This window comes from Entelurus aequoreus, linkage group LG02, assembly GCF_033978785.1.
Source record: "Entelurus aequoreus isolate RoL-2023_Sb linkage group LG02, RoL_Eaeq_v1.1, whole genome shotgun sequence".
Taxonomy (NCBI): Eukaryota; Metazoa; Chordata; class Actinopteri; order Syngnathiformes; family Syngnathidae; genus Entelurus; species Entelurus aequoreus.
In genome coordinates this window covers 24,335,493-24,362,732 of record NC_084732.1, presented here as the reverse complement: position 1 = coordinate 24,362,732, position 27,240 = coordinate 24,335,493, and the positions used below count along the sequence as shown (strand labels likewise).

The 27,240-nt window shown below is 39.4% G+C and overlaps 1 protein-coding gene across 6 annotated transcripts in view; it reads left to right on the top strand.

The window, feature by feature from the left end:
• Positions 1–27,240, top strand: part of celf6 (CUGBP Elav-like family member 6) — a 439,773-nt gene that overhangs the window by 16,706 nt on the left and 395,827 nt on the right. For all 6 annotated transcript variants that reach the window (XM_062023932.1, XM_062023933.1, XM_062023931.1 and 3 more), the window contains exon 2: positions 10,394–10,476. In XM_062023932.1, the coding sequence (XP_061879916.1) occupies positions 10,394–10,476 (83 nt within the window). The remainder of the gene's footprint in view (positions 1–10,393; positions 10,477–27,240) is intronic.

Here is a 27,240-nt window from a genome sequence, read left to right as displayed (position 1 = left end):
TTATTATTATTTGAAACTCGATTTTGCATGTCACTATAAAGTTATATAAGACTTGCTTGTTCAATACTCAATGCAAAACTTGTTTGGGTCCCTATTAAAAGGTTAATTTGTTCAACCTTGGCCCGCGGCTTTGTTCAGTTTTAAATTTTGGCCCACTCTGTATTTGAGTTTGACACCCCTGCTCTATTCATTCAATACATAGGATTTCAGCAGGATCTACCCCAGTCTGCTGACATGCAAGCAGAGTAGTAGATTTTTGTAAAAAAGCTTTTATAACTTTAAAGGACAATGTTTTATCAACTGATTGCAATAATGTAAATTTGTTTTAACTATTAAATGAACCAAAAATATGACTTATTTTAAAATATTGGACACAGTGTGTTGTCAAGCTTATGAGATGCGATGCAAGTGTAAGCCACTGTGACACTATTGTTCTTTTTTTAAATTTTTTTACAAATGTTTAATGATAATGTCAATGAGGGATTTTTAATCACTGCGATGTTGAAATTGTAACTAATATTGATACGGTTGTTGATAATATTCATTTTTGTTTCACTACTTTTGGTTTGTCGTGTTTGTGTCTCCTCTCAATTGCTCTGTTTATTGCAGTTCTGAGTGTTGCTGGGTCGGGTTTGGTTTTGGAATTGGATTGCATTGTTACGGTATTGCTGTGTATTGTTTTGTTGGATTAAAAATTAAAAAACATTTTTTTTAAATATATATATATTTTTTAAATAAATAAATAAATACAATTTAAAAAAAAATCGATTTTTTCAAAAATGAGAATCGATTCTGAATCGCACAACAAGAGAATCGCGATTCGAATTCAAATCGATTTTTTTCCCAAACCCCTAGTATATATACTTTAGATTAGTCCGCTTCTATAGCACTGACAACTGTTCCCTCAGTATTTTCTGAAGTGAAAAAGAGAATATTCCCAAGGGTGGGATCATTTTGATCTTATAGCGCCGAAAAAGGTAAATATTCAACTTTTCCTGTTTACTATTCAGGTCATTTATCAGAGGAGTGTGTTTCATTTTTTTTTCTGGGCAGATATTCTTTAGAAAACAACAACAAACAACTATATTGGCGAATTATTTATTTTATTTTCTGGTCAAATGTAGCAAATTTTTTAATCGTGTTTTTCAACCATTGTGCCGCGGCACACTAGTGTACCGTGAAATACAATCTAGTGTGCCGTGGGAGATTATGTAATTTCACCTAATTGGGTTAAAAATATTTTTTGCAAATCAGTAATTATAATCCGCAATGTGCCGTTGTTAAGTGTCTGTGCTGTCTAGAGATCGGCAGAGTAACCGTGTAATACTCTTCCATATCAGTAGGTGGCATCAGGTAGCTATTTGTTTTGTAGATGTCGGAAACATGGTTTGTCGTGATCCCAATATGCGGGAGGCAGCGTGCAGGTAAAAAGGTATCTAACGCTTAAACCAAAAATAAACAAAAGGTGAGTGCCGCTAAGAAAAGGCATTGAAGCTTAGGGATGGCTGTGCTAAACGAAGCTAAAACTGAACTGGCTGCAAAGTAAACAAAAACAGAATGCTGGACGACAGCAAAGACTTACAGCGTGTGGAGCAGACGGCGTCCACAAAGTACATGACATAAAAGTCAACAACAAAATAGGAGCGCAAGACAAGAACTAAAACACTACACACAGGAAAACACCAAAAAACTCCAAATAAGTCACAGCGTGATGTGACAGGTCGTGACAGTACACCTACGGGCGGCGTGGCGAAGTTGGTAGAGTGGCCGTGCCAGCAATCGGAGGGTTGCTGGTTACTGGGGTTCAATCCCCACCTTCTACCATCCTAGTCACGTCCGTTGTGTCCTTGGGCAAGACACTTCACCCTTGCTCCTGATGGCTGCTGGTTAGCACCTTGCATGGCAGCTCCCGCCATCAGTGTGTGAATGTGAATGGGTGAATGTAGAAATACTGTCAAAGTGCTTTGAGTACCTTGAAGGTAGAAAAGCGCTATACAAGTATAACCCATTTATCATTTATTTACTTTGAGACAAGAGCTATAGTGATGCATGGTTGGTCAATGTTTTAATTCATAGCCAACAATTGCGAGAACGACTTTTTACTGTCAATATCGGTTGCTGAGTTTAATTTTTTAATGTTTTCTGCTGGCGGTGTGCCTCTGCATTTTTTTTGCTCAGAAAAGGTTAAAAAACACTGCATTACGGAACATAAATACAGTATCAGTGCAGTGTTGATACAGGTAGCAAGTGTGCTATACACTCACCGGGGCGTCATTTACCTATCACTACTTATGGATGTCACTCAAAAATGTTTACATACAATTTTACATAAACGTAGAAAGAAATTGCAATTACCCAAAATGGTTGATGTAAGGTGTGTACTCATGGTTGTGAGATACTGTAGGTACAGTCGTGGTCAGAAGTTTACATACACTTGTAAAGAACATAATATCATGGCTGTCTTGAGTTTCCAATAATTTCTACAACTCTTATTTTTTTTGTGATAGAGTGATTGGAGCACATACTTGTTGGTCACAAGAAGTTTGGTTCTTTTATGAATTTATTATGACCACAGAACTTTCCTCCAGAAGGTCTTATCTCTGTCCATGTGATGTCACAAGAGACACAAATTGAGCTGTTTGGCCACACTACCCAGCAATATGTTTGGAGGAGAAAAGGTGAGGGCTTTCATCCCAGGAACACCAATCCTACCGTCAAGCATGGTGGTGGTAGTATTACAGTCTGGGCCTGTTTTGCTGCCAATGGAACTGGTGCTTTACAGAGAGTAAGTGGGACAATTAAAAAGGGGGATTACCTCCAAATTCTTCAGGACAACCGAAAATCATCAGCCCAGAGGTTGGGTCTTCGGCGCAGTTGGGTGTTCCAACAGGACAATGACCCCAAACACACGTCAAAAGTGGTAAAGGAATGGCTAAATCAGGCTAGGATTAAGGTTTTAGAATGGCCTTCCCAAAGTCCTGACTTAGACGTGTGGACAATGCTGAAGAAACAAGTCCATGTCAGAAAACCAACAAATTTAGCCAAACTGCACCAATTTTGTCAGGAGGAGTGGTCAAAAATTCAACCAGAAGCTTGTGGATGGCTACCAAAAGCGCCTTATTGCAGTGAAACTTGCCAAGGGACATGTAACCAAATATTAACATTGCTGTATGTATACTTTTGACCCAGCAGATTTGGTCACATTTTCAGTAGACCCATAATAAATTCATAAAAGAACCAAACTTCATGAATGTTTTTTTGTGACCAACAAGTATGTGCTCCAATCACTCTATCACAAAAAAATAAGAGTTATAGAAATTATTGGAAACTCAAGACAGCCATGACATTATGTTCTTTACAAGTGTATGTCAACTTTTGACCACGACTGTAGGTAGGTAGTAGGTTTGTACGATATACCGGTACTAATGAATTTAAAAAGTGTAATGTATATATTGTTTTTTTTCATCGCCATGATGTGCGCCCTGGTGATATTGCTGTTATAATAATAATAATACTGGATTAGATTTATATAGTGCTTTTCTATAAACAAGCCCATCATTCATTCATTTCACATTCACACTTTAGTGGTGGTAAGCTTCATTTGTAGCCACAGGTGCACTGGGCTAGTCTGACGGAAGTGTGGCTGCCAATTAGATAGATCAACAGAATGATTTATATGTCTTTTTTCTGGTTAACGTTACAGTTGTTGCTAGGCAGAATTTGTGGGGCAAAATCATTAGTGCCCCTAATTTGCCTGCTATGCTGAGATGTTACAAGCAGAAGACTGGTAACAAATACTATAATGGTTAGTATGCACCAGCGATAATGTGTCATACCCATGAAGTATTACGGAGGATGACTAGATACACTGTAGGGATTTTTTGTCAAGAGGAAGTGGTGGATTGCCGCCATGAGCAGGTTAAGTGAGGTGGTCGGGGAAAAAAAAAACAATCATTCCATGATTTCAGCAATGTCCAACAATTACATTGAAATGAAAAAGTAAAGCGCAACCAACACATGTTGTTTAATTACTTTTCAAACTTTCTTCACTGACAGCTGCTTTCTCTAAATGGGAAAATAGCACAAAGTCAGAATGGCACACATGCAAGCATTAAGAGTAATTGTGCTTCTTGTTTAAAGACAACCACCAGGTGGCCGTAATTGAAAAGATTGTCCAACTAAATGTGTGTAAAATGTTCCATTCGTTAGCTTGGGAAGTGATGAGCAAGCGGCTTTTCCTTGCAGACGAGTGGTCCCTGAATGCTCGCATGGAAGTGGATGCAGCAAAAATCATACCTGGGTCTCATAATGTGCAGGTGTACCTAATATTGTGGCCATAAGTATCAATTCAAAAACTAATTATCAAGCCTAAAATGTAATTGTGATTATTTTTTCGAAAAAAATTAAAATAAAAACAACTTTATTTTTGTCAATATTGGCCATTTGGTATTTTAAAATCAGTATTGCCAAACAATTATTAACATTATTAATTACAAGGTTGCAGTGGATTATGGTAATCATAAAGAAATATTATTAGAGATGTCCAATAATGGCTTTTTTGCCCATATCCGATAGTCCGATATAGTGTCTTAATTACAGATTCCGATTATCAACCGATACCGATATATACAGTCGTGGAATTAACACATTATTATGCCTAATTTTGTTGCGATGCCCCGCTGGATGCATTAAACAATGTAACAAAGTTCTCCAAAATAAATCAACTCAAGTTATGGAAAAAAATGCCAACATGGCACTGACATATTTATTATTAAAGTCACAAAGTGCATTATTTTTTTTAACAAGCCTCAAAACAGCAGCTTGGAATTTGGGACATGCTCTCCCTGAGAGAGCATGAGGAGGTTGAGGTGGTGGTGGGGGGGGGGGGGCGTAGGGGATAGCGGGGGGTGTATATTGTAGCGTCCCGGAAGAGTTAGTGTTGCAAGGGGTTCCGGGTATTTGTTCTGTTGTGTTTATGTTATGTTACGGTGCAGATGTTCTCCCGAAATGTGTTTGTCATTCTTGTTTGGTGTGGGTTTACAGTGTGGCACATATTTGTAACAGTGTTAAAGTTGTTTATACGGTCACCCTCAGTGTGACCTGTATGGCTGTTGAGCAAGTATGATATGCATTCACTTGAGTGTGTGAAAAGGCGTAGATATTATGTGATTGGGCCGGCACGCAAAGGCAGTGCCTTTAAGGTTTATTGGCGCTCTGTACTTCTCCCTACGTCCGTGTACCACTCCGTACAGCGGCGTTTTAAAAAGTCATACATTTTCCTTTTTTAAAACCGATACCGATAATTTCCGATATTACATTTTAAAGCATTTATCGGCCGATAATATCGGACTGCCGATATTATCGGACATCTCTAAATATCATTCATTTTTAATCTGCAAAATCGTGTTTCAGTGACTCAAGAAAGATTGCCCCAAATATGTTGCCAGAGACGTTTCAGGTATTTTGAGTCATTCTGAGATGTAGATGCGTTATCTGCTTTGACATGTTTTAATCAGGTTTAGGGCTGGAACAATTAATTGATTAAATCGATTAAAAAAAGAAATCCTTGATATTCTGTCGCTTGGATCAATCGTTTAATGCAGGGGTCGGGAACCTATTTGGCTGAGGGAGCCATAAAAGCCAAATATTTTAAAATGTATTTCCGTGAGGGCCATATTATATTTTTTAACACAGAATACAACTAAATGCGAGCATTTTTAAGTAAGACCAACATTGTTTGAGTACAATGGGTCTCTTATTATTTTTAATAACATTGTTATTCTGAAGCTAACCAATAATAAATAAAATACTTATTGAACAGGTGAACCGGTACTTTTCAGAGGTGGCGTAGTACCGAATATGATTCATTAGTATGGCGGTACTATACTAAATCCCTAGTTCCAACTATCGTTTTTACTAAGGGTGTGGGAAAAAAATTGATTCGAATTCGAATCGCGATTCTCACTTTGTGCGATTCAGAATCGATTCTCATTTTTTAAAAATCTATGTATTTATTTTTATTTATTCTTTTATTTATTTTTTTAATTAATCAATCCAACAAAACAATACACAGCAATACCATAACAATGCATTCCAATTCCAAAACCAAACCCGACCCAGCAACACTCAGAACTGCAATAAACAGAGCAATTGAGAAAAGACACAAAAACGACACAGAACATACCAAAAGTAGTGAAACAAAAATGAATATTATCAACAACAGTATCCATATTAGTTACAATTTCAACATAGCAGTGATTAAAAATCCCTCATTGACATTATCATTAGACATTTATAAAAAAAAAAAAAAGAACAATAGTGTCACAGTGGATTACACTTGCATCGCATCTCATAAGCTTGACAACACACTGTGTCCAATATTTTCACAAAGATAAAATAAGTCATATTTTTGGTTCATTTAATAGTTAAAACAAATTTACATTATTGCAATCAGTTGATAAAACATTGTCCTTTACAATTATAAAAGCTTTTTACAAAAATCTACTACTCTGCTTGCATGTCAGCAGACTGGGGTAGATCCTGCTGAAATCCTATGTATTGAATGAATAGAGAATCCTTTTGAATCGGGAAAAAAATCATTTTTGAATCGAGAATCGTGTTGAATTGAAAAAAAACAATCGATTTTGAATCGAATCGTGACCCCAAGAATCGATATTGAATCGAATCGTGGGACCCCCAAGGATTCACAGCCCTAGTTTTTACCAAAGTACCAAGAGCCTTGTTCTATGACCCTGACAACCATTTATGGTTATTACCGACATTGGTTGCCGTGTCAGTATTGTACATGCATTGTTGTCCAATCATCCTAAGTAGTAATCAGGGAATCCCTTCATGTGTGTGACACACATACATGATAAGAATATGTATGGGAATATTTGTTATTCCTAGGCTGAGTTCCCAAGTCCTCTGCTTGTAACCTTTTTCCTTGCTTTCCCAATCATCTTATTATTGCAAGTGTTTGTCAAAGCAAACTACATGTGACATAAAAGAGCGCTGCTACCCCGCCTTCCTGCGCTCCCTCCGGAGGCCTTGCAGTCTTGTAATGTCAGGGAAGATGACGAGTGTTCCCCCCCCCCCCCCCAGGGGCTCCCAAACTTTTTCCGCTTTGCTAGTACGGCACGCCGTTTCATCAGCGTCGCGGAGGTGATTTTTCCCTCCTGACTAAGTGCCTGCTAGCGGGTGAAGGTTGTCGTGAAAGGGAGCGCTCTTGGCCGGGAGCCAGGCGCTCGGCTTCAGGGGGCGACTATACGCCGCGAGCGGGCTATCATCACCATGTGTGTGTTGTGCTCCGTCTTCTCCCGTGGGAATCCTTGGCAGCAGTTGTGACATGCAGTAATGGGAAATTATGCTGCACGGTGCAAAACCTCAGCTGAATGGGGTCACCCACTGTCAGCCGTGCACCCACAAACACAACGCTCTGACGGGGAGCCGTCGCACGTTCGTCGGCGCCTTTGTTTACCCGCGCGTGTTTACCTCCTGGAACTTTTCCCGGGAAGAGGTCTCTGGGGATGTTACAGCGTTTCATCTTATAGTTGTTGTTTTTCATACATAATGACTCATGTGTTTGATGGAGAAAAAGGGCAGCGCTATAAATAAAACCCATTCAAGTCCTCTTATATGACCAACAGGGGTCAGAATGAACCTTGTGACTCACCAGCTGGAGCACAAGTGGCTAAACCTCTAATGACAGAAGACATTTCCAGGTAGTTCTAAATGGGCCTTTTCTGTCACTTGGCCTGTTGTCAAACATTTGAAGATGAAAGTACAGATAATTACAATGTTGGGGTTTGGGTTGTTAAGGCATCAGAATCAGAAATACTTCAGAAATATATTAAAATTAAGATTTTCAGCACAATCCCATTCAAGTAGGGATGTCCGATAATCATCATCATCGGCAGTCACTCGTAGTCGAGTATGACTGTCCTCAGAATGGATGGGTTCCCATTCGGGAGGACGCCTGCGCGTGACGTCTTTTAGCATGGGGAGACTGATGCGCCTGCAGCCACCACACCGTCCTTGGCAGAGAGGGGCATTGATCCAGTGGCATGGATCCATGACGACTGGAGACCACCCTCTGTTGCAGCCTTCATCCAGCTTCAGTGCCGTTGTGACATGCAGTGTCATCCTCCGCCACTTCCACCGTTGAGGTCTTTGAAATGCTATTTAACCCATAGCTGGGACCCTGACAGGTACTACCACCCCGGGTCAGAGTGGACCTGCCGATAATATCGGACTGACGATATTATCGGCCGATAAATGCTTTAAAATGTAATATTGGAAATTATCAGTATCGGTTTCAAAAAGTAAAATGTGAGACTTTTTAAAACGCCGCTGTGTACACGGACGTAGGGAGAAGTACAGAGTGCCAATAAACCTTAAAGGCACTGCCGTTGCGTGCCGGCCCAGTCACATAATATCTTTTCACACACACAAGTGAATGCAAAGCATACTTGGTCAACAGCCATACAGGTCACACTGTGGGTTGCCGTATAAACAACTTTAACACTGTTACAAATATGCGCCACACTGTGAACCCACACCAAACAAGAATGACAAACACATTTCGGGAGAACATCCGCACCGTAACACAACATAAACACAACAGAACAAATACCCAGAACCCCTTGCAGCACTAACTCTTCCGGGATGCTACAATATACACCCCCCGCTACCCCCCTCCACCTCAACCACGCCCCCACCCCAACCCCGCCCACCTCAACCTCCTCATGCTCTCTCAGGGAGAGCATGTCCCAAATTCCAAGCTGCTGTTTTGAGGCATGTTAAAAAAAAAAAAAGCACTTTGTGACTTCTATAATAAATATGGCAGTGCCATGTTGGCATTTTTTTCCATAACTTAGTGGGTAAGCACTCCATTTATGTCAAAATAGCATGGCTTCAAATTCCACATTTTGCAGCTTCGAGTCACTTTCACATCACTCTCTTGGCTTCCGTCTGCTCCAATGTTTCACTCTTCCTTCGTGCTCGCTTCTAGAAGCAGTGGCTTATTTCAGTATATTTAGCTAAAAAAAGATAAGTTTGTGAATCCACATTTGTCCAAAAATAGTCAACTTTGTTGTTTGTTATGGAATCTGCCGTGACTATAAGACACACATGTCTTTGTTTCCGGAAGTAGACAACACATTTGTCACCAGAAGTCAAACATGCACTCCTATATGGAAACGGAAATCGATTACTAAAATGATCAAAATACGGTAAATATGGTACATATTACATATTGTCATGAACAATATGAACTGTTACTACGTTATATATAGACTTGCAGTGTGTATACAAAACGTTGGAGGGTTTTGAACTTGTTTTAGAGCAGGGGTGTCAAACATACGGCCCGAAAGGTTTTTATCCGGCCCGCGGAATGAGTTTGCTAAGTATAAAAATGAGCCAAAATGAATGAAAGAAACCGCTGTTCTAAATGTGTCCACTAGATGATGCAATAGCAATTCTTTGTATTGTTGTAGATTATGCTACATATGTAAAAATAATAAACCTCAAGATGTTCGTGCACCAGTCGAGGAAAATGATCAAACTACATAAATAACATCCAATAATTTGATTTTGATATATTTTTTTTATCTTAATAGATTGAAAATGAACACCAATGAGTTGACTTATTTATTCAGAAAGTATAAGTAACGACAAATAAAGATATAATACTATTAACCGCAACATGTAAGTGTAAAAAAAACACCCCAACAACATTCTGATTTGTGCATATTCAGAATGTGCTTGTTTTATTTTTAAACAAAGAAAACAATCCGAAATTGTCTTTATTTTTAAATTATCGTGCCATGATTTTGCCACATGGGTGTAGATTTTTCTCCAAAGTCTAAGACTAGATCTGATCTAAAATGAGTTTGACACCCCTCTTTTAGAGGGATTTGAAGGCTACTAAGGTGGCTCTCATTAGCTGCATCTTTCAAGCGTTTATTATTAAATATTTTATACCATACAGTTAATACATAAAAATATGTATGACTGCACAAAGATTACCTCAAAGCACCAAGATAGCAGGCAGAGGTAGCAACAATGTGCAACTACTATTTATGAGAGTGTAAAATGTTGAAAAACACAACTGAGCGATATAATCTGTAAAGCATTTAAAGTCATTTCTTGGGCATTTTGGCATCAAGCGGGCAGGAGATTGTGATTTTTCACAATGTAATTGGAAACATTCCCTCAAAGAGCTCATCTTCTACACTGCTTCCAGCCACTAGGTGGCGCATGGTATACACATTGCTATGATTGATCAATTTAGCTACCTTTCTGCAAAAATTGCATCTTCTAGCTGCGATTATGCATCATAGGAAACCCGGCATGTACTGTACGAAGGCATGACACCTTCTTCTGTCTGCAGGATGTGCCTTTCTAACATACTGTGCCAGAGAGTCAGCCCTGAAAGCCCAGAGCGCCCTCCATGAACAGAAGACTCTGCCAGGGGTAAGTGTGTCCCCCTTTTATCACCTCTCAGTCTAACGCCGAGGCCTCTCCCCCCTCGAGTCCCACGTTTGGGCATGTTGTCATGGCGACCCACAGAGACATCAGGCCTGTCATCCCCGCACACACCTATCACCACCTTGCGGTGTCTTCTTCCACTCAGATATCTGATAAGCGCTCGTCCTTCCCCCTCGTCCTCACTCGCAATATGGCAGACGCTAATTGCCTTGAGGAATCCCTCTCTCATTATCACGTATAATCAAACAGTAAGTATAAACACTTATTTTAACCATGTATATCGCCATCTGGTGTTTTTGTTCCAAATCTCGACTGGGTTTTCTTGTTGTCCCCTTGCTCTGCCTGCTTGCCTTTGGCGAGCTGGAAAAAAAGGATAACTTTTTCAATTCAAGTAATGGCTTTCTACAAAACGGCGCGGGTAAAAAAAAAAAAAAAAAAAAAAAAAAAACGTGCTGAGTGGCACGGTCTCTTAAAGCTGCCCAGGAGGAGGCCCTCGATGTGGGATGAGGCGTGAGCTTCTGAGTGGGACTGGCTCTTTCACATCAGGAGGAATTATCGAGGTGTGATTGAATTACGCCCCCTGGGTCCTAAAGGAGGAGACACACCCCACCAACCCCCCTTTTCCGCTACTTTCCCAAGACACCTCTTCTCCGAGGTTTTAATCAGAGCTGCAGGATCTTAAACCCCCCGGGTGCTGCAGAGGTTCAGGACCTGTGTGCAAAGAAGAAGGCCAGAGGTGCTTGATGGACTTGGGGGATTCACTCTGCCCCCCCTTAGTTTTTGGGTTAATCACATGTTTGCACTTCGTTGCATATCACAGGTACTTCAATCGTAGCCTGGCTGGTCCCCGCGGCGTCATAATGACATGATTGTCATGATGGTTTCCTGTCTTTATTGGCCTCATGACGGGACGTTCGTGTTTGTCTTCTATCTAGAACGAGGTTAATGGCCTGCTCTGCTGGCTTTGGGTAAACATCGGCCCCGTATGGAGCTCAGCGAGGGGTCAGTCCTGCAATCTCAGGCAGGCTGCACAACCGAGGGTTTAATAAAGATGTCCTGTCATTCCCAGTCTCTACGTGTGTGTGTATGTGTGTGAAAAATATGTCTATAACAACGGAGGACAAGAGGACGAAAGCCTGATTGTTGTTGTCACGGCCTGATGCTTTGAGATGCTCGGTGCTTCAGTGGCTTCTCCTTACAGAGGGTGATTGAGTCCACTTGTATGCGTTTGTCTCTGCCGTTGTCAGGCAACACAATAGTCCTTTTTCCCCCTGCGCCTGTCATTTAGGGTTTTATGAAAGGAAAATAACCTGCAAGGCTCTGGTTTCTGCCGTGGAGGTTGAAGCTCCTTTTTTGACGCTTTCGCTGCTCTGTACAAATCCTGTCCTGTCGGGCTGTCCGACAAGCGTTTTATACTGTCTAATCATGATTAAGGGATGCCGAAATAGCCCGGATAGTCTTGGCTTGGTTCTGTGTAAAAGACACATGCTGAAAAAGGTTCTATTTGTTGTTACGGCGGTGAAAAACTGGCTCATGTTTTAGTTGCTAGTTAGCAGAGCTACAGTATGCTTGGAAACTGCCAAACCAGGTTTCGAAAAACATAAACATAGTTTTTCTTCCCTGAAGTTTTGGCATGTCACCCATGAATAAAGTGTTTTTGTGCGGTAAGCAATACGAAACCACACATTTCGGTGAATATGTTGGAGTATTGGCTGATACCGATATCAATGCAATATGATATCAGCGCAAATCATAGTACATGATTGTATTATTTTGTTGTGTGGAACGTTAGAAAATCTGAGAAGACGTTTCGCCTCTCATCCAAGTAGGCTTCATCAGTTCATGTTCATACTTCGATTGTTCAGATCTAGTCTTAGACTTCGATTGGTCAGAGCCAGTCTTAGACTTTGATTGGTTTAGATCTAGTCTTAGACTTTGATTGGTTTAGATCTAGTCTTAGACTTCGATTGGTCAGAGCTAGTCTTAGACTTTGATTGGTTTAGATCTAGTCTTAGACTTTGATTGGTTTAGATCTAGTCTTAGTCTTTGATTGGTTTAGATTTAGTCTTAGACTTTGATTGGTCAGATCTAGTCTTAGACTTTGATTGGTTCAGATCTAGTCTTAGACTTTGATTGGTTTAGATTTAGTCTTAGACTTTGATTGGTCAGATCTAGTCTTAGACTTTGATTGTTCATATCTAGTCTTAGACTTTGATTGGTTCAGATCTAGTCTTAGACTTTGATTGGTTTAGATTTAGTCTTAGACTTTGATTGGTCAGATCTAGTCTTAGTCTTTGATTGGTTTAGATTTAGTCTTAGACTTTGATTGGTTTAGATTTAGTCTTAGACTTTGATTGGTCAGATCTAGTCTTAGACTTTGATTGGTTTAGATCTAGTCTTAGACTTTGATTGGTTTAGATTTAGTCTTAGACTTTGATTGGTCAGTTCTAGTCTTAGACTTTGATTGGTTAGATCTAGTCTTAGACTTTGATTGGTTTAGATCTAGTCTTGGACTTTGATTGGTCAGATCTAGTCTTAGACTTTGATTATTTCAGGTCTAGTCTTAGACTTTGATTGGTTTAGATTTAGTCTTAGACTTTTATTGGTCAGATCTAGTCTTAGACTTTGATTGGTTCATATCTAGTCTTAGACTTTGATTGGTTCAGATCTAGTCTTAGACTTTGATTGGTTTAGATCTAGTCTTGGACTTTGATTGGTCAGATCTAGTCTTAGTCTTTGATTGGTTTAGATTTAGTCTTAGACTTTGATTGGTTTAGATCTAGTCTTAGACTTTGATTGGTCAGATCTAGTCTTAGACTTTGATTGGTCAGATCTAGTCTTAGACTTTGATTGGTTTAGATCTAGTCTTAGACTTTGATTGGTCAGATCTAGTCTTTGACTTTGATTGGTCAGATCTAGTCTTAGACTTTGATTGGTTTAGATCTCGTCTTAGACTTTGATTGGTCAGATCTAGTCTTAGACTCTGATTGGCTTGGATCTAGTCTTAGACTTTGATTGGTTTAGATTTAGTCTTAGACTTTGATTGGTCAGATCTAGTCTGAGACTTTCATTGGTTTAGATCTAGTCTTAGACTTTGATTGGTCAGATCTGGTCTTAGACTTTGATTGGTTTAGATCTCGTCTTTAGACTTTGATTGGTCAGATTTAGTCTTAGATTTTGATTGGTCAGCTCTAGTATTAGACTTTGATTGGTTTAGATCTTGTCTTAGACTTTGATTGGTCAGATCTAGTCTTGCGGCTGGTGCCAAAACCCCAACTATTTATACTTCCACACCAGGAGGGTGTGCCTGGGCAAGGATGGTTCCGTCGTATATTAGTGAGAAAAAACAACTGTTGAGATGCAAAAGAGCACACCATCCATATACATTGTTGGAAACTGCCCAACCAGGTTTAGAAAAAAAACAACATTGTTTTCCTTCCCTGAAATCTCGGCATGTCACCTTTGACTAAAGTGTTTTTGTGGAGTTGTGCCCGCTGTAAGCAATACGAACCCACACATTTTGGTGAAGATGTTGGGGTATTGGCTGATACCAATATCAATGCAATACGATATCAGTGTAAATCATAGTACATGCTTGTATTATTTTGTTGTGTGGAACGTTGGAAAATCTGAGAAGACGTTTCGCCTCTCATCCAAGTAGGCTTCATCAGTTTATGTTCATACTTCGATTGGTCAGATCTAGTCTTAGACTTTGATTGGTTTAGATCTAGACTTAGATTTTGATTGGTCACATCTAGTCTTAGACTTTTATTGGTTTAGATCTAGTCTTAGATTGTGGTTGGTCAGATCTAGTCTTAGACTTTGATTGGTTTAGATGTAGTCTTAGACTTTGAATGGTCAGATCTAGACTTAGACTTTGATTGGTCAGATCTAGTCTTAGAATTTGATTGGTTTAGATTTAATCTTAGACTTCGATTGGTCAAATGTAGTCTTAGACTTTGATTGGTTCAGATCTAGTCTCAGACTTAGATTGGTCAGATATAGTCTTGCGGCTGGTGCCAAAACACCAACTATTTATACTTCCATAGCAGGAGGATGTGCCTGGGAAAGGATGGTTCCGCCGTATCGTAGTGAGAAAAAACAACTGTTGAAATGCAAAAGAGCACACCATCCATAGACATTGTTAGAAAAAGGTTTGGCAAAGTGAAATTACTCAGAGAATAATGGTAGTTAAGAAAAATAGTAACCTTATGACAGATTTATGCTTTTGAAATCAAATGGTAATTTGTTCTTCAAATTAAGCACATAGCTGAATTATGCTGACACGTTTGTTACTGGATAGTTTCTAATAGGCTTCTGTCTTGAAGACTTTGTTTCTGTATGTAATAATCAACTAGAATTATTTGATACTTGTTCATATTGACACATGTGTTTTAGATTGCAATATTGTTCAATTAATTACGTATGTCTAATTTGTGTTATTGAGAGCTTAGCTGTTGTGTAGCTCCTTGCTGCTAGTAACCTATAGCCAACATGCTATAGGTATACCATGTCCAGCTTGTATCAGAGATTTTAGATGCAAGCCGATATCATCCAATTCCTATTTTTTTTTGTTTTAGTTTTGCTGATATAAGATATCAATATGGGATCGGGACACCCCTTCTTTCTTTTATAACTTTTTTAAATTAAGGGCATACTGTTAAGATATTATTTTCTCAGTTTTTGTCTAAGTTTTTTCTTAAATTCTGAGTTTTTTTTTTTTTTTGTTGTCGAAATTAACCATATCCACAATGACTTACAGAAAAGTAGTTGCATGCATGACAGGCTACTAGAAGAAACAAGAAACAACGTTAATGCACTTACCTGACATTGTCTTATCAATACCCTTTTTTGGCACATTTGTGACATGTGAATGAACACTTTGGTCAGTAATGACTAAAAGTACTTTTTGTTGCACAACAAACACTTAAAAAACGGTTTGGATTGCGACACAATCAAACAGCGACATTAAATCTACTCTGAAATATGACATGTTAAATCTTATATAGTATGTTTACGCCTTCATTTCTCTCTATTTATACCTCCTGTAAGCAGTCTGCTACAACATTTTTCACACAGTGCATCTATTTTCTTATTAACACTTTGCACTTCTCCCACAATATTCCCGGCAACTCCGGGCCAAACAGTGAGGCATTAACGAGGCTGAGATATGTGTGTGTCTGTGTGTGTGTGTGTGTGTGTGTGTGTGTGTGTGTGTGCTTGTAGCGGGAAGTCACGATTCTTACATCATCCCTGCAGTGGCTGAGAATCCTCAAGTTTTCTCTTGAATTCACTTATTTAGCTTATTTACTAAATCTAACGTGCACTGAAGTTGGGTTCCCACAAAATGCAATACAGATACGTCTTTTACTTAATTGGGATTTGTTTTGGTCCATGTTTAGCCAGTTTATATTGAAAAAATAGTAAAAGTATAGTCATTTCTGCAGTCATTGGGCAGTCTACATGTTATCCATTGTACCAGCACAACTGATTGGTTGCAAAGTAATGTCTGTAATGTGTTCTTGCACGTTTTGACTGTGCACAGTCATTGGGTGGCATTGCAGGCACTCTTCCTGCAACCATTGGTCGGTCTATATGTCAATCATTACATCAGCACCAGTGATTAGTCATGATGTCACTGGGTGAGGCTACATGTTCCCACCTTCTGCATGGTCGGACTGTACAGTTATTGGTTGGGTTTGCAGTCACGAGCCATGTTTACATGGATAAAAACAATCAGAATTAAGGCCCAATCAGAATAAAACACTTCAAATAAGCAAGTCAAAGGGGAGATACGTATAAAAATGTCATTCCAAACGAGTGGTTTATGACGATCAGTATTCTGACCGCCGTCAATATATAAACCAATTCAGGTCCTGTCTTTGTGGTTGGGGTAGACTACGTTGGCGTGACACGTGCCTACCTTTAAGACAGGCGGATGTCTTATCGCCAAGCAGAGAAGCAGAATTGTTCTGTTGCCAACGCAAAATTCTAGTTAGAAAACTTTGAGAACTCAAGATGGATGGCCCGCAGCTAATTTTTTAGCGGCTCGCGGCACATTTAAAAGATACTATGACAACAAAATTTAAAAATAGAATAAAAGATCAAACAGGTGTAATGCAACGAGAAAATAATGCAATATTGACTCTAATAACACAAAGCTGCCATGTAAATAGTGTTTTACTTCAAAACTCATTGCTCAAAAAATAAAAACCTACATTTGATAGATAGATCTAAAGTTGGTCTAGAGATTTAAGCTTTGAAAGTACAAATAAGATATACATAGATACAGTGTTGGGTTCGTTACTGAAAATCAGTAACTAGTTACAGCTACTAGTTACTTTATTTCAAAAGTAACTCAGTTACTAACTCAGTTACTTACACCAAAAAGTAATGTTTTACTGTGAAAAGTAACTATTTAGTTACTTCTTTTTTTTTAAAGCTCCCATTAATGCCCTTTTAGCCTTCATTTCAGTACTGTTATTGCACTGGAGAATAATACAATGTGTTGATCAACTTGACATGCATTTGCATCTCTGAACTCTGCTAAGCAATGTGGTCTACATACAACACACAAAGACAAAGATATGTTTCAGAGGGCCAACTTATTTCAGGCCAGAACAAATTGACAAAACTATTTTAAATAGCTGCAACATAACATACATACGTAACAAACAGCAAAATAACAACATAGCTGTAAACGAAATACGTACTTTAACTTTATTTTTACACACCAAAGCCTAACCAGGCGTTTTTTCTCTCAAGGAATTCTGAAATAAAATCACGTCTGAAGCCCAGAACACTCTACACATTTCCCCAGTTTTAGTTTAGAGATCAGGAAAAATTGGCCTGGCCCACTAGGATCCCTCTTTATGTTTGTGAACTTTATTTGTTATACATTTAGAGTGATGTGATAATCAAACACTCTAGAAGTCTAGAAATAAATAGTATATAAGAGAATTGACAGTGTGTGTACTATAATTCATAATAACATTGATTTTGATTCAATATTATGTTTTGAGCAATGACAGTTTGAAAGAAAAAAAAAACAGCTTTGTTTTATTAGTCAACATTGTAATGTTTTCTAAATTACATTTCACCTTTAAGCTTTTTTATTTCACTTTTGTTATGTTTTTGTTTATTTTAATCGTATTTTTAGAAAGTGCTGTGGGCCTTTAAAACATTAGCTGTGGGCTGCACACTTTTGACACCCCTGCTATAGATAATAAAAAGTTAAATCTGATAAATCTATCGCTAAAAAGCTGAGCCTGGCGACGCATGCGCGTTAACAACTCTCTCGCTCTCTCTGTCTCCGCCCCTCCCTCACGAATGCTGCTGCGCGCACCCCTCCCTCCCTCCCTCCCCTCCCTCCCTTCCCACACACAGCGCGGCTCCTCCGTGTGACACAAGAGATTCAGAAGAACGACACCGTAGCGCTGCCACAAAACACACTCAGATCTTCTGTTTCAAGCCAATACTACATAAAAAGTAACGTAAAGTAACGCATCATGTAGCAACGGTAACTGAGTTACTGAATATAAAAAATAACGCGTTAGATTACTAGTTACCGCCGAAACTAACGGCGTTACAGTAACGCGTTACATTGTAACGCGTTAGTCCCAACACTGCATAGATATATATGACTTATTTTTTAACATTTCTGAGTAAAGTGAAATTAATTATATTAATATAGGGTTTTTTTTTCTCTGGAGACTCAATGCGCTTTATATTGTGAAACCTATTATTTACATTTAAGCAACATTCGAACAAGTGTAGGTGGCACTCGGGGCAAGGGTTAAGTGTCTTGCCCAAGGACACAACGGCAGTGACTCGGATGGCAAAAGCTGGAATTAAACCTGGAACCCTCAAGTTGCCGGCACGGTAGCTGGGGTGCTAAATGAAACCCTGAGACCTTTAGTCTGATTTTTTTTTAGACTGTGATTCCCCAAAAAATAATAATGAACTAAAAGCAATGTTACAAGTTATATACCCCTTTAGGCTCCAATTACTTCACGTCAAACATTCCACCTTGAAAATTTTTTCGGGGGAATATATTGTATATGTTTTTAATTTGAAAAAAGCAGTTTTGACAAAAAGGCCATAAAACATAAAAAAATACAACTCAACTCAAACTTAACGGATAGATCTATACATCATCTATATATATTTAAGACCCTTTTGGGTCCTGGGAACCTTTAGAATTGAGAGACATCATAGGGGGTTACATTATATACTGTACTGGTTATGAAAATAAAAAATACCAAAACATTATTTAGTGTGTGGCCCTCAGTGTAAAACGTTTGAACACCCATGGTCTAAAGCAGGGGTGTCAAACTCATTTTAGATCGGGGGCCACATGGAGCAAAATCTACTCCCAAGTGGGCCGGACTGGTAGAATCACGGCACGATAAGTTAAAAATAAAGACAACTTCAGATTGTTTAAAAATAGAACAAGCACATTCTGAAATTGTACAAATCATAATGTTGTTGTTTTTTTTTACAAATTACCTGTTGCGGTTAATAGTTTATATACTTTATTTGTCGTTATTTATATTTCTGAATAAATTATGTGATAATGTTCATCAGTCAACTCATTGGTGTTAATTTTTAATCTATCAAGATGAAAAAATTATATCAAAATCCAATTACAGTATATTATTTATGTAGTTTGCTCATTTTCCTCGACTGATGTACTAACATCATGTGGTTTATTTTGTACATATGTAGTGTAATCAACAAAGATACAAAGAATTGCTATTGCGACATCCAGTGGACACATTTAGAACAGCCGTTTCTTTCATTCAAAAACTTCAGGTTAATTTTTATACTTAGCAAACTCATTCCGCGGGCCAGATAGAACCTGTTCGAGGGCCTGATCCGGCCCTCGGGCCGTACGTTTGACACCCCTGGTCTAAAGGCTATAAACACCGAGTTGTACAAACAAGTTCATGAACAACTGATGGAAGCCGGAATTCACCGAACAATCAACCAATTAAAAACCGCTGGAAAAAATTGAGGGCTTCCTTTTGCAAAGTTAAACGTCAAAATGGTAAACGTGGTTCTGACCGGTAAGCTAGCACCTGTTCATGTCCCGTTAACTCAAATTAACTCATGTAATCTAACTAAAACTTAATGAAAAAACATTACCAGCATTTGTGTGGCAACTTGCTTCCCAACGGATGTGATCGTAGCTATACTTTGAGTAATCATTGGCCGGTCTGAGTGTCAATCATTGAAACAGTACCACTGATTGGTTGTCATGCAATGTTCCTTTACCCGTTTTCTGACTCAGCTGTGTTAGCAGTCATTGTTCATGCAGTCATTGGTCAGTCTACGTTTGTACATTCAATATGCAGTAGCACTCATTCAGTGTACAATATGTGCAAGGCCTCGCCTTCTTGTACCATCTGACTGCACCAATGATTGCTGGCACTGTAATGCAGTCATTGGGCGGTCTTCATGTCAATCACTAACAGATTGGTTGCAATGTCTCTTGTTGTGTCAGACCAGTCTTTCTCTCAGGGAACAAAAGTCACTGGTCAATCCCAAGTTCTTTCGAATGACATATATGTTGAGTAAAAAGGACCATCAAGACAGAAAAGGAACATTATCAAGTTTTACTAAAGCTTCAGGAGACCAGTTTTACAGTGCGTTAATAGCAGCATCTAGAAGCGGTCTCAACTCAAATGAAACGAGTCAGCTTATTTAGTGCGAAAACAGCCCACACACGCCCAGAAAGGAATACAGCCTCATTGTTCTAATACAGATAAGGTAAAAAGGGAGTACATCATACTCCCAACATTCCAGCGCCTTCAAGGTGAAACACAGTTTACTAGCGAACAAAAGGAAAAAGCACAATGTGTACACATGGAAAAATACTCGCTGCTTTAACCATGACTATTGATAAAGAAATAACTCTTAAAAATATATGCATTCTCCACACTCTCTATTATATTTGATGAAAAAAAAAAGTTTATTTTTGTTCCTAATGTAAGAAAACATCGGCGAAGATGACCTTTCCCCAAAGTAGGTATTTGAGCCCAAATACTTTTTTTTTTTGATTGCCCCCGACATTCTACAACAATCATATTCTCTCATTTGCATTGCCATCTGGCCATAAAGGCGGCAAGGAAGTGTAACTAATGTTTGCAGTTGCCGCACTGGAATGTTATTTACAAGTGTTTGCCAAACAGCCTCCTGACATTGGAGGAGCTAATCTTCAAATGAATGTTGCTCCCTCCTCGCCGGGGGCCACGCCACTTTTCTTCCTCTCGGGCCAATTAGCTGCTAGTGTTTGCATGTAACAAGCATGCTAATTGGATGTGAGTGAAGCCCAAAAGCCAATTATAATGTCGCACGCAAAAAAGAAAGAAAAAAAAAAAACCGGCAGCTACTTTTTTTGTCTGTCTTCCAACTCCCGTCCTGCATAATTATATCGCTTCTTCTTACACTCGTTCTTCACTCTGTGTAATCACATATGTAAAGTTTCTGACAGAGAGGTAGGGAACGCACCTGGCTGTTATGTTGACGAAGAAGCCATCAAATGAGCACACTGAAAGAGGGCGGGGGGGGTATATGTCCCAAATCTTGTGCTTTTTCGCCAACCATGGCACATTCTGCGGATTGACTCATGTGTGCGTCATAGAAAAATGGGGTCAGGAGGAGATTGTGTGTCATACCACTGTCACTATAAGCATGTGCACAGCGTGCATACCGGGTATTATGCGCACATTTGCATACTTCCGAGACTTACTGCAACACAGTAGTACCTCCATTTCGGAACTTAATTGGTTTTGTGACAAACGCTCGTATCTCGAATCAATGTCAATTAATTGAAATCCAATTACACCAAAACAGCCCAATTTTTAACATACCTTTGAAAAAGAAAAAATAACTTTTAGATACAAAATATTGTATAAAAACAATAGAATAGAATACATTCCTAACAACTGCAGTAGTTTTATGAAGAAATGTAATAATAATGTACAACAGTGGACTTCTATGGTATCTCCTTCCAGGTGTTACTCCGTCAAACACACCATCAGCAGCATTTCCATATTTTCATGAATAAATGTCTGCCGCTTAAAATTCATTTGAACATTCTTGGCTGGCATTTGACTCTTATTGCTTTAGTGCGGTGCAGACTAGCACTGAGAGGCTCGACTTATAACTTTTTTTTTTAATTTAATGAATACCATCAACTTCTTCTTCTTCTCAGCACTGTTCTTCGCACTCAATGTCTTTCTTCTCATGGTTGTAAAACAAAGTTATGTTGATCTCGAGCTATAAGCTAATGCTAGCGAGTAAGACCAGACATTTTTGGTCTGATCTTACAGGGTTTACTGTTACATTTGTGACGCTATCTGATGGTGGGAATTTTTGTAACTGCAATTTTTGCTTGGAACTTTAGGCATAACGATTAGCCCTGAGACAAAATACTCTTAAGTTGAAGTACCACTGTATAAGAATTATTGTTATTTAAAAGTGATTAGTTGACAATATTATATTGGAGTGTTTCAATAATATTGATTTACTTGAATACATTGACAGCAATACAGCACTGTACCAACACAGTACAATTATTACTTTCATAAACACTTATTGAATTTTTTCAGTGAGTTGCAGAGAAAAAATGTTTTCATAGGTAGCCTTTTTGCCACATGATCAAGTGTTTTTGTATAGAACATAAATTATTAAAATAATAATAATTGAAAAAAAGTTGCTATTATAAATAACACTTACTTGGCGTGCAAGTATTTTTTTTAAACATGCAAATCTTTCTGTTGTAGACACCCCAAAAAGTGACCCACAATTGATCAGTGTTGCTGCCATATTGATTGACAGTAGAAAGCCCAATGACTGTATGAACAGGGAATATGCAGACACACGAAGTAGCATCATAACCAATCATCCGTGCTGCTAAAATGACTGACAGCTTTTTGACTGACTGAACAATGACAGTCACGTTGTACATGAAAATACTTAAATACACATCACATAATCCAACCATTCATATCACGATCAATAAGTAGCATGGACCGTGATTTGCAGTATAAGGAAAAACGGTGTAACATAATAACGCAGTAACTAACACTGTTACTTTTACTAGTTCTGAGTAATCCACCGGTAATTATTTACTGTCAGGTTCAAACACTGATGACATCTATTAAACAGACAAAGAAGCAAGAAATTAAACATAGACATAATTCAATTTAGCTTAATTGAGGAGAAACGTCTGAGCTGTACTCTTGCACAGTCTCCCACCACGCTCTGACGAAAAATTTTATGCCACCTCTTTTATTTGAACTTTCCCTGATTACATGGCAACAGCTGTTTCTAAAGGGACAGGGGTCGTAAACAGCCGCTGCCTTTGGTTACAAAACAGTTCAAAGAAAAGGTGCCTGGAGGGGGGTCAGGTCCTGCTTCCTCTCCGCGTTGTAGATCTCGGGTCAAGACAAAATCTTCCTGTGGATTACAATACATCAAAGAAACCGACACCATCATGTCGCTTCCCATCCTACACAGTGGAGTTTTACAAACCTTTTGATTGGTAAGATCAAAGACAGCTTTTGTCTGCTCGCTGGGAACTCATTGAAACAAAAAGTTTTGTGATAACTTAGATACAATTATTCTGACAATTACTTTTACGTACTGTACGGTACGTAAAAGTGGTCGGTTTGCTGTAATACGGCACGCTACTTTTGAAGAGCTTGTATGTCAACAAGACAGCGTCCGAAGCACAGCAAGGTCAATGCAGGAAGAAACTTTTTACGAATGAAGGCAACAAGCAGCACCACACTAAAATGAATTTGATATTAAATAGGAAGAGGCAACATCCCACAGCAAACAACATGTAGGCTAAGTATACACACATATACACTACTACTAGTACTTGTACTACTACTAGGAGGGAATAATGAACAAGAAATCAATGATTGAAGTGACAAGCTTGCAATCCTATGTTTGTGGACAAGGAGACTACAGCCATGGAAGCATATTCAATCTATTTATTAACTAGTGCCATCACAATTCAGTGAAGAGATTCAACAGAACACTGTCACTGCCGCTGCTGAGCTGACAGACACACCTGGGGTAAAACACTGGACTGAGCGTGCTCTTGCTGACGTCACATGTTACTTGGCAACAGGCAACGCCTTTTAAAGGCACACACGCAAACACCATCTGCTCTCATTAAACGTCTCTCAACTGCAGTATGCCAGATATTTGAAGTAAACATGTCTAGGGAAAAACATTTTACTGATATCGGTTATTTACTCAATACTGTTCGGTTTAATGGTGGACCAATCAGCATCCTTTAGAGGGCGGGGCTTAGCTGTGACATAAGCACAAGGTGACTAAAAGCATTTTAACAGCAGCAGCCTTCAAAAAAAGGATCATTAATGAGGCCCTCGGGAGCGGTTTTATCTGAACGGGATGTGTACAGTATGTGTCAATCGACTGACTTTCTTCAGTGACACAGTAGCGGTGTCAAATGACTCGTCAATTGGCTTCCAGGTGTATGTTTTACACTGAGCGCCTTAGCCGGACATCACAGTGCATTTATGCAACCTTTACGAGGACTAATTGTGTCCTGTTGCAGATCAATTTGTCCTCTGTGTCACATTATTCCACCCACAGAGCCCCTAAGCAGTGGCAATTAGGCTACAAAAGGTCCAATCTAAATAAAAAATGCTGGGTCTCCGGACGTAAGAAGTCTCCTAAAGCTCCCCATGCTCTCCTCATCATCAATTAGGTCTGTATCACTTTCTGCTACTAGCAAAGAAATTATAATCGCATATTGTTTTTGCTATCCCCGCGAGATGAAGGCATTTTACTGGTACAGGGCAAGGCCACCCCGCCAATTCGGGGGCCAATGGAATCACAATCGAGGGACGCGTTGGGCATTGTTCTCAGTTATGTGGCCGATGGCCCTCCTTATTGTGCGGGAATTAATTGTGTTCCATCTGATGGGATTTTTCCAACCTTGGAGAGTGTTAAATGGTATTCCTGGCAGGCAGTCAGGTGGGCGGACATACTGGGGAAATGTTTTCTTTTTAACGACAAAACAGTTGATTTTTAGAGGCAGCCCCGTAAATGTGGCGGGCCTGAAGTAGGGGGACAGACAGGGGGGATAGATAGCGGTTTTACAGGCCTCAGTGCATTAGAACTCTGAGGACAGAGACCAGATAGAGACTTTAGGCTTTTTCAATTGGTAAAACGAACAAGAAAACCCTTATTTCCTCCAAGGTAGCTATTTATAACATGCAAAACACTGATAAAACTTGATGGAAAATTGAAGGATTCAATCTACTGGACTGTAATGACCCGTACATAATTCGACCCACACTTTTTTTCAATCATATTTATGTCATCATCTTTCATTATTTTAGTTGATGACAACTTAACTGGTCATAATTATGTTAAAACTTTCATCAGGTCTTCTACCTGTACCTGCTCAGTGGCCTTGTGGTTAGCGTGTCCGCCCTGAGTTCAAACCCCGGCCGAGTCATACCAAAGACTATAATAAGGGGACCCATTACCTCCCTGCTTGGCACTCAGCATCAAGGGTTGGAATTGGGGGTTAAATCACCAAAATGATTCCCCATCGCGGCCACCGCTGCTGCTCACTGCTCCCCTCACCTCCCAGGGGGTGAACATGGGGATGGGACAAATGCAGAGGATAATTTCACCACACCTAGTGTGTTTGACCATCGTTGGGACTTTAACTTTAATTTAACTTTACTCTGTTTGTAAACATGACCGATATAGTCATTGGAAGAGATACTTCTTTCTTTTGTGAGTGAAAGAAAAAAAAAGCTCTCACTCCCTTGGAGAGTAGTCCATTGGTGCCACTTGTTGGTTTGCATGAAAATCTTTAAAACCGGAATAATATGAGATGACTGTTTTTAAGAGTGGGAAGAAAATCTGTTTAGAATCCCGTCATTAATATATTAAGCATTTCCAGGGAGGGTTGGACTCCGCCAGGGCTTCCCTTTGTTACCGAGTCTGTTTACAACTTTTATGGACGGAATTTCTAGGCGCAGTCAGGGTGTTGAGGGGATCCGGTTTGGTGACTGCAGGATTAGGTCCCTGCTTTTTGCTGATGATGTGGTCCTGCTGGCTTCATCTGGATCGACTGGATCAGTTCGCAGTCGAGTTTGAAGCCACTGGGATGAAAATCCGCACTTTCAAGTCCGAGTCTATGATTCTTGCCCGAAAAAGGGTGTAGTGTAATCTCCGGGTTGGGGAGGAGATCTTTCCCCAAGTGGAGGAGTTCAAGTAGTTCAGGGTCTTATTCACAAGTGAAGGAAGAGTGGATCGTGAGATTGACAGGCAGATTGGTATTGTATTCGCATGTATGTACAAACAGCGAACTAAATCAATATTTAGATTTTTTGCAGGGTAAGCAATACAAAACAGCCTGTGTATATACAGTTTAAGAATATAATTAGTTGGAACATTGAAAACTTGCATTTTCTTAAACACGCCCAGTTCTGAAAGGAATATAAAAAATGTCATCGCTCTTACCAGATGGCCACTGAAAAGATAGAGATACCAATCTGGAGGAGGTGATAGTTCTAAAGTCATGATCCAGTGTGGACCACCACTCTATGACCTGGATGGAAACCTCCTTCAATCCTCCGCTTGCTCTTAATGGACTGGACTCTCGCAATATCATGAATAATGTGCAATAACTGTACCCACTTGGCATCCATTGTAGCCGGTCTTCCCAAAGTTTCTGTGTTTTCCGGATTTGGGTTTTGAGTTTTTCCTTGCCTGGATGTGGGTTCAGACCAGTGAAGTCATTGTGGTTTGTGCAGCCCTTCGAGGCACCAGTGATTACGGGCTGTATAAATAAACATTGGTTGATTGATTTATATTTTATAGATATGTGTAGTTAATCCTGGAATTGGAACCCTTGATACTAAAAGAGTATTGATTATGAATCCAGAATTGTTTTAAATGGAGAATGTTTATTTGAGGACTGAGTCTGAATCAAATCATCACCCCAAGAATAGTACTCAAATTTAATTGTGAGTTTTTGTAAGATTCACATCCCTGATATGTATCTATTATTTTTTACCGTATAATTTGGATACCTTAGGCAGCATTTGCATATTAGCAACCTTTTGCACTGCTATTAAACTGCTATTAAGGAGGATTGTGATTGTAAGATAGAAAATCCCAAATGTAATGTGCCTGAATAAAGACGCAGGGTCACACAATGTTAATTTATGACAAGTTCTTACCCTGCGCTTATGAAGCCCGACCTTCTTCTTCCACTAAAAATGACCACAGGGACAAATTAAGACAGGATTAGCGACTAAATCTTTCAAGATGATAAAAAAAAAGAAAAAAACTGGGCCAGACAAGTTTTGACAGGTCAGCAAATATTGCCTCTGTTGTAAAAACGTCTCTAATAATGAAGCAGAAGCTGGAAGATGAGGAATGAGTCCAGTTTGGGTAATAAGCGTGTTAGTGAAGCTCTTCCTTTACCTTTCCTACCTGGCCGCTACACGTTTCTTCCCCTCGCTGACAGGTGTGCATGCTCTCCTGCACTAATTTAACCGCTTCTTTAGCTGTAATGAGGCAGAACTGGTAAATGTGGGAAGGAGTTGGGGGGTGGGGGCATTGTTAACAGTGCTGCTTCACTGAGAGAGCGGCTGGCGAATAGTACAGGAATGGAAATGAGGTGTGTGGGGTGTGGGTGAGAGGTGTGCTGTCAACGCTCCAAGGGGGATGCTTCCA